Below are 9134 nucleotides of genomic sequence, written 5' to 3' on the forward strand. Positions count from 1 at the left end.
GTTGCAGAGTTGCATTTCAAAATACGATATTAGGAAATTAATTTAAAATAAGTTAATCTAGTAGTGGTGTCCCCACTGTACTCCCCTCCTAGATGCAGGGTGTGGCAATGAAAACTGGCTTTAACCGGTCAATGGAGACGTTCACCTTGTTGTTGTTGACGCTGACAGCGAAGTATTTAGGATGACGTTCTAATACCTTGTACGCAGTGATCGGACTTCTACCACATTGTGGTAGATCTTTCACTTTTTGGAGCACCCACCACATCTACCACACAAAGTCAGAAATCTGCCACATATTCGCATTTTTGAGTAGTTATAATTTAGCTCCACATGATTTTCTTTATTTTTTAATTTTAAGAACAAAAATTGTCCAACACTAAACACTATGTGATAACAAGTAGGGACAGGATATCGAATAGTACTCATTTACAGTATCACTGTAAAAATATCGAGCTGTAAAAATATCGCAATAAAAAACTCGATATTCCAAATATCGAAAAAAAATTAAAAAAATTAAATTTGAATATTGGTGTTATTTTCTATTAAAGAATTAACACTTTCCACTTTAATGAGTACATCACTGAAGGCGCGCCACATACCAACCTAAGATAGTTCACATTTCTGCGCTTTAAAGCTCAAAATATATCCATATTGCTTTACATATAAATTCCAAAGTTAGTAAGGTTATAGTACGACATAGATTTGCAAGAAATGGAATGTTTAAAAACAATATTAACAACAAAACTTTCAATAGAAATTTTAGTAAGGACAAATTTTTACATTTTGGAATTTGGAAAAATAACTTTAAATATTTCAAACATTGTCATATAAATGTATCATTATTAACAGTAACTTTGTAATGTACATTTACGATTCGATACGTACGATTCCAAAAAATATCGTTTGAAAACTTTCAAGTAAAAAGTAATGGTATCGAATGGCAAAAATATCGAAATTCGTGTCCCTAATAACAAGAATGATAGGATACAAGATTTCGCATTCACGGCGGCGATGAGTAAACAAGCCGAATGGGAGGAGAAAAGAAACTGTCAAACAATCGATTTCTCAATTTTAAATTTTTCGTCGGGAAACTTGACTTTATTGTGTTAAATTGCAAAATATATGATTTATAAAAAGAATTAATAAAGAAAATGTAAAAATCTGCGATCTTTGTAAAAAATTAGCACATTACAGTGCATCTAAAGTTTTTAACGCGTTGTTTCCTTTTACTTGAGGATTGTCAAAATTTGGCAAAATCCAAGTTAAAAGTTTTTTCTAGAGATTCGAAGTATAAAGTTTTCAGTTAAGGTGAAACCTTGCCGATTTTTTTTAAATTTTTGGTAAAAGTTTGATCCGAAACCTGAGATCTACCACATTTTTTCTAAACCTACCACATTTTTTTCCAGAATCTACTACACAGAATTTTTTTTAAGTCCGATTACTGCTTGTACGGTCCTTTGTAAGGTGGCGATAATGATGGGCGAACAGAAAGATCTCGAACAAAAACTTGATCACACGTCGCAAGATCACTGTGTACGAAGAATTTTTGTTTTGTGTGCCAGGCAGTATCAACCGGGCGAATATTCCTCATGACATGTCAAAGATGTGTTACCATTTCAGATGTGTCATTAACATTTCGCTGATCGGTCGACTGCCATCAATAAAGAACTCCGATGGTAAACGTAAGGTAGTTCCAAAAACTAATGCCGCCGGTGAGGCGCCAATGTCAATCTTGAATGAACACCGATATCCCAACAAAGTTAGCAGTAAAAAACTTGTCCATTGTTCGAGGTTGTGGCCTAATATTGCGGACTTTACTGTCCGGTGCCATCGCTCGACTATGCCGTTGGTTTGCGGATGGTAAGCAGTTGTCCGCAGATGTTTAACGCCAAGACATTGTAAAAGTTGTTGAAATAAGGAGCTTTAGAATCGGCGTCCAAGATCTGACGTGAAGTCAATTGGAACGCGGAAACGAGCTATCCAGCCCTCAATCAAAGCTTTAGCTACTGCCGGAGCCGTGCTGTCTGGTATTGCGATAGCATCTGGCCATCGAGTGAACGGATCAATTACCGTGGGACAGTAGCGTTTACCGTCAGATATAGGAAACGGCCCAACGATGTCTATATGTAAATGCGAAAAGCGCTGATTTGGGCACTCACGACGTTTAAACGCCGCTAAGCAATGTCGACGTTCGGTCATTAACTTTGACGTAATTCGCATGACTGGGTGCAAGATATTGTGTGTTGCTCGCAGAAATTCCTGCCTAAATCTTTTTGTAATAAATGGTCGTATGCGGCCAGTTGAGCTGTCACAATGCACTCTCTTCGTACCTGAAGGTAGAACATAGCATGTTAGCTTAAGTGAAGGCTTTAGTTGACCATTTATGTAAGATTGAAGTTCCTCATCGTTGGTCTGGTCCTCTGCTAGATCATCGCAATTAAGCGACTCCGATGTTATGGATTCTATACGAGATAGGAGGTCTGCTGTAATGTTTTGTTGACTAGGAACGTGCCGAATATCTGCGCGATAAAATCTAATTGACGAGCTTGGCGATCGGAAGCTTTCTCGGGGCGCAGCTGAAAAGCATAAATTAATGGCTTATGGTCTGTGTATACGTGACACTCTCGTCCTTCTAGCAAAAAGCGAAAGTGACGCATTTCCCGGAGCTTTGCAGTAAGCTCTCTATCGTAAGTGCTGTATCATTGCCCAGCTTTTGAAAACGATCGTTGAAAGAAACCTAGGGCTGAAGCGTGTTGTTGACTACCTGATGTAAAGCAGCACCACAGGCATTGTCCGAAGCGTCAACCCATAAGGAGAGCGTCGTATTAGGTATAGGATGAGCAAGTAAAGTGCACTTCGCAAGGCTTTCTTTACAAGCTTCGAAATGGCGAATGTTCTCACTAGACCAAGCTGGCGCAGTTCTATCGTTGCGTTTGTTCCCCGGGACCACCTTTAACAGCGGCGTTAGATGGAGAAGCGGTTGTGACAAGAATGGCCTGTAAAAGTTTACCATAGCGAGGAAGCGTTTCAGGTCCTTAACTACAGTAGGCAGCTTAATTTTTGTTATTGCCTCCACGCGGCTTGGAAGCGGCGTAATACCATCTTTTTTAATAAGATGCCCCAAGAATTCAAGTTCTGATACGCCAAGAACAGACTTTGCGACGTTTATGGTGAGCTTCTCCAGATCTTTACGATGCTCGTCTTGAGAACCTGAAGCCACACAGATGTCATCCAAGTAGATAAAAATGTTTTCAATACCATGCAAAACCTCGTTTAAGACCCTTTGAAACGTTTGCGCAGCGTTGCGAAATCCAAAGGTCATTTGCCGAATGGAGTTGTAATGGCTGTCTTACAAACGTCCTCTGGGTGGATGCGGATCTGGTGGAAGGCTCTCAGTAAATCTATTTTCGAAAAGATGACTTTACCAGCAAGTATGTGTGTAAAGTCATGCAGGAAGGGCAGTGGGTACCGATCGGGTACCGTAACTGCATTTAAGGCGCGGTAGTCGCCGCATGGCCTCCAGGACCATGTGCAGTGGGCTTGCCCAATTACTTCTGGACGGCTGACAAATTCCCAGTTTCATCAACAGCTCAAATTCAGCTCGCGCGGCGGCTAGTTTTTCTGGAGAAAGGCGTCTCGGTCGGGAAAAAACTGGTTGGCCCGTAGTGATGATGCGGTGAGCGACCGAAGACTTTGCAATGGTTTCGACAGGCGGCGGGCGAGTGGTATCGCAAAACTCTTTGAGTAAGTTTGAAAAATCTAGAGCTGTATTAACGGTTGACACACTTGTCGAGTTAATTTAAGTTGTATTGAGTTGCGCAACTGAACATACCGTCTTATAGGCAGTTTTACGGTCGAGCAAACACCGTCCATTAAGATCGGGTAGCAGGTCATAATACGATAAAAAAATCGGCACCAATAATCGCTTGAGTAACATCCGAAATCACAAAACTCCACATAAAATCTATACGCAAGTTTAGGTTAAGGTTTAGGATTACTTCACCAAAAACTTGAATTTCTGTACCGTTCGCGGCAAACAGTTTCATATCCTGGTGTTGCTTTAGCCAATTTAGAACATTTTGGTATAGTTGATACGTCTGCGCCTGAGTCGATTAAAAAATTAATTTTTGTGGACGTATCAAATATACACAGACGAAATTTCGAGGGCATTTCAGACCGTTTGCCAATATCTAAAAAGCCAATGACTGAGCAACCCTATTGTGAAACGTTTGTGGATGGTGAGCGAGCGAACGTGCATGGTGGCCGACATCTGGTAGCTTTTTGGCCGAACTTTGCGTGGTACCAGCACACTTCATCAGAACTGCTGTCTGATATTCGATTGCGCGCTGGTGTTTTAGAACGCGAGCGTCGGTGAGTTTTGCCATTATCTAACGCTTTATCGATGCACTGTGTAAGTGCAGCTATTTCGACCCTTAGATCTGAATCCGAATTATTTTGTATGCCGCACACTTCGTTAACGCGTCCCTCTCGTAGTTGGATTGACTCAACAATGAAGTCGGTAATTTTTAATTTTTTGGTAATTGGTACACTAGTTGCTATAATAGCTGCTTTTGCGTATGCGGGCAAGCGGTTAACCCATAAATCGTGTAAAATGCTCCCACTCAAAGCGGAACCGGCTGCGCGCTTCATCTCATTGAAAAGATCGCTTGGACGGCGATCGCCTAATGGCATTTCGCGAACTACGCGGTGCAGATGGCATTGCTGGCTTTCTGTGAGATATTCTGTTAACTTTGTGCGGATGTACTGGTATTTCCCAGTACTTGGTGCCGCATCGATAATAGGGCGCAGTTCCATTAGTTTAAGCTGTGTTATGCTAGCCGCGACTATGTTAAATTTAGCATGATCTGCATTGACACCTGATTTTTCAAACCAGAAGTCAAGTGAATAAAAATATGCTTCAATATTATCCTGTGATAATATTGGAAGCGGAATGCGTGGAATGCATGAAGTAGCTGGAGTTAAGTCCTCACGTGAAGACCCAGCTGGCGGTGCTAGCGTATCGTTTAAGCCATTTGATTTTCTATGTAATTTGACTAATTTACCGTCTGGGATCACCAAATTGTGGATACCTTTTGATTTCCTCTTAAAAATATGTTTTCGCTGGTACGGCTCGATTAAAAAAGGACGAGACCAAAAATCATTTCATTTTATTAGCTCCAAACGAAAGTATAAAAAAGAGAGAATGAAAAATGAACAAAACCAAATGTCACATGGTTGCATTCTAAACTAAAACTTTCACATTGTTGCAGAGTTGCATTTCAAAATACGATATTAGGAAATTAATTTAAAATAAGTTAATCTAGTTGTGGTGTCCGCACATACATATGAATTGGGGATGCTCCGCTAGCGGCTCCTTAAATAATTGTTGCTCCTTAAGAAGGCTGCTCCCAGATTACTGCAGGAGGCAGGGCTCCGTAGCACAAATTAATTATCAATTGACTATATCACTCGGGACAACTACTTCCGAGTTAAGTGAGACTTTATTAAATTTTAATTAAATTTTATTTTAATTTGGTGCTAGCCGCGTGCCGTTCAGTATCAAAGTCCAAGTTCGAATTGCATTTTCAATTTTTACAAACTGACGCCTGAGCTCAGTGGAAAAATAACTGTTGTTAGGTTGGCAGTAGTACCAACATTATGGTAGAGCTGAAATGCGCTGTCATATCAATAGGGTTACCATCAGTGATCAGGCTTACAATAATCCATTGTTCCAAGAGGCGATGGCAAATTGATGTGGAGGAATGAGATGCATAATCAAATGATTACTTCCTATTTATTTATATTTACAGAATTCAAAAAGTGTTTCCACTTGAACTAAGAAACGCTATTACTATGCCTTAATTAACTAAATCTAATAATTTGTATTACAAAATATACAAGAATTAAAGTTTCTTTGGGTGAAATCCTAAGTTTTTCTTATTTACAATGTGTATGGAATATATGTATTTCGGTAAAATTTAAAATTTGTTTCGTTCGTTTCTTGTAGAATTTTTTTGAAGTTTGAATTTACAATTTTAATATTAAGTAAGAAAATTTTGCAATATAACTTTCTTATAATATGTATATTTCAGTCATTCTTTCCCTTTTATCGTTTAGGTATAGTTATTGTTCGTATATTTGTGATAAAAATTTAAGTAATTGATGTAGCTTAATATTTAAACATTGTAGCTAAGTACATTACAATTGTATAAGTGACGTGAAAATTCATTTGTGGTTAAATTTGGAATTTTCTTGAAATATAGCAACTCATATCGAGGGCTTATATTCAATACCCCCTATCTGCAAGAACTCAATTTTTCAGGAAGGCAAAAAAACTGTTTTGAGAGCTATTTTTAAAAGTGTTAATAATTTTAAGTACGTACGCATGTCTTAAAAATTCACGCTATATATTAAAACTAGGATTTTACTTTTAATTCATTTTATTTTAGTTTTAAGATCAGATAGAGGTTATTGCAATTCGAATTGAAACTAGTTATATAAAAAATGTGCTGATAGCGGGTTTTGCAGAATAATAAAAATGTCAGTACTTTAGATGTAAATGTTTGCATTTTATTAGCAACTAGCAGACCCGGCGAACTTGGTCGCGCGAAAAATTTTTTATATATTTTATTGAAACTTTTTGTTCCAACATTTTCACTAACAATTCACGTTTACGATTTCCATTGGCACATTCGCCTGCTAAGATTATGGTTTGGTGGTCATTTGCCGCTTTAAATAACCTAAGGAAAGTGTTATGTCCGTGAAGAAGTTCTTTAAATTCTCCAGTTGTGCGGCATTACATAGCACGGTTATTCGCAAAGCGAAATACATTTTTTCCTCTTCGTTAAAATCCGTACAACCATTTAGGAGGATTTCACTCACAAACACACCTACAGAAGAATTAAAAAATACATTCAAAGATAGCTAAAGGTCGGTACGTTTGCAGGCCTCACACCCCTTTTTCAAATAGCCAAATTGTCTCCATGAGTATGGGCTTGATTTCAACTACATACATATCTCCATACGAAGTTCCAGTACTGTACCATGAATACTTTCAGAGATATGCAGTATAAAAATTCGATTTATATGGGAGGTGCCATGCCCCCTTTCCAACAACTGCCCTCTTTCTTCATGAGTATGCGATTGATTTCGTATATCTCCATACCAAGTTCCAGAACTCTACCATGAACACTTCCAAAGATAGGCAGTATGAAAAATTCTGTTTGTATGGAAGATGCCACGCCCCCTTTTCCAATAGTTCCAATTTTTCCTCAAGAGTTGATTGCGTATATCTCCGTACCAAGTTCCAGAACTATACCATGAACACTTCCAGAGATATGCAATATGAAAAATTTGGTTTGTATGGAAGATGCCACGCCCCCCTTTTCCAATAGTTCGAATTTTTCTCCAAGAGTATGCGATTTATTTCGTTCATCTCCATAAAAAGTTCCAGAACTCTACCAAAAAATTTCCAGAGATATGCGGTATGAAAAATACGGTTTGTATGGGAGATGCCACACCCCTTTTTACAATAGCTTAAATTTTTCTCCAAGGGTATGCGATTGATTTCGTATATCTCCATACCAAGTTCCAGAACTTTACCATGCTCACTTTCAGAGATATGTAGCATGAGAAATTCGGTTGTATGGGAAGTGGCACGCCCCCTTTACATATAGATTTTTTTTAGCCTAAAACCATCTTTGGGACACGTGCGGCAGGTGGCAGTTTAAAAAAAAAATCGGTTCAACAGCTCTTGAGCCTTGCGAAAACTAAAAAAACGGCTTTTAAAATATATATTAGTTGAGATATATTATATATTATATTTATATTTTGACAGTATCCGTTGTTTCTGATTGGCGCAAAAAAATCTTGCCTAGTGACGAATTGGCCCCTTGATATGGTCGTTGCTCAAAACTATTTATATTCGAAATTGCATGAAAATTGGAAAACAGGAATCTATAAGCTTATCCAGGCAAAAAGCTACCTACGTACCGAATTAAAAGCAAATCGGACCATAAATACGATTTCTTCGAATAGATCGGTCCCTGGTCCACTTCTCGGAAAACATGGATCATATATGCTAATATATGCTAAAAAGCTACTTACATACCAAATTTTAAGCAAATCGGACCATAATAAGATTGTTTCGAATATATCGGTCCCTGGTGCACTTCTCGGAAAAAATGGAGCATATATGCTAAAAAGCTACCTGCGTACCGAATTTTAAGCAAATCGGACTGTATATATGATTTTGTCGAATAGATCGGTCCCTGGTCCACAGCTGGGAAAAAATGGATCATGTATGCTAATATATGCCAAAAAGCTACCTGCGTACCGAAGTTTAAGCAAATCGGACCGTAAATACGATTTTTTCGAATAGATCGGTCCCTGGTCCACTTCTCGGAAAAAATGGATCATATATGCTAATATATGCTAAAAAGCTACTTACGTACCAAATTTTAAGCAAATCGGACCATAATAAGATTTTTTCGAATACATCGGTCCCTGGTCCACCTACCCGAAAAAAGTAAATTTTTTTAGCCTAAAACATGGTGGTTACCGAAAGCTATTTATATACAAAATTTCATGAAAATCGGTCCAGCCGTTCGCGAGATTACCTCTTACAAAAAAAAGGGACTTCTCTTTATATAATTAGTATAGATAGATATAGATATAGATAGTATAGATAAATAATTGTCGGCCGCTGTGGTGCAGTGCGCGCTTCCACTCCGGAAAGCCTGGGTTCAAACCCTGATCAAAGCAACATCGCAAAAAATATAGAAAAAATGTTTTTTCTTAACCGGTCGTTCCTCGGCAGGCAATGGCAAACCTCCGAGTGTATTTCTGCCATGAAAAACAGCTTCTCATAAAAATACAATCACCGTAAAACTGTAGGTTCCTCCGCTTTGTGTGACAACATCAAGGCTCACGCCACAATTCGGAGGAGAAGCTCGGCCAAACAGTAACATATGTGTAAGCGCCAATCTATTATTATTATTATTAGAGAGTGATTTTGCTGTTTGACATTTTTACAGGATTTTACACGGAAAGTATTAGATTAGAGCTATTATATCATCCATACATATGTATATGGCTCATTCCATCTCAAATCACCCAGGCCGGCGGAAAGTGAA

The 9134-nt window shown here is 38.4% G+C and overlaps 1 protein-coding gene across 1 annotated transcript; it reads right to left on the minus strand.

The window, feature by feature from the left end:
* Nucleotides 1–4215: 4215 nt before the first annotated feature.
* Nucleotides 4216–4815, minus strand: LOC118733944. Its single transcript, XM_036463591.1, has one exon. The coding sequence runs from the start codon at nucleotides 4813–4815 to the stop codon at nucleotides 4216–4218; it is 600 nt and encodes a 199-aa protein (XP_036319484.1).
* Between the last annotated feature and the right edge of the window lie 4319 nt (nucleotides 4816–9134).

This window comes from Rhagoletis pomonella, unplaced genomic scaffold (genome assembly GCF_013731165.1).
Source record: "Rhagoletis pomonella isolate Grant_MI unplaced genomic scaffold, Rhpom_1.0 Rhpom_scaffold_00001, whole genome shotgun sequence".
Lineage (NCBI taxonomy): Eukaryota > Metazoa > Arthropoda > Insecta > Diptera > Tephritidae > Rhagoletis > Rhagoletis pomonella.

Bases quoted from the DNA above. Each gene is read 5' to 3' on its own strand.
- LOC118733944 (XM_036463591.1), bottom strand. From the start codon at position 4,815: ATGGAACTGCGCCCTATTATCGATGCGGCACCAAGTACTGGGAAATAC.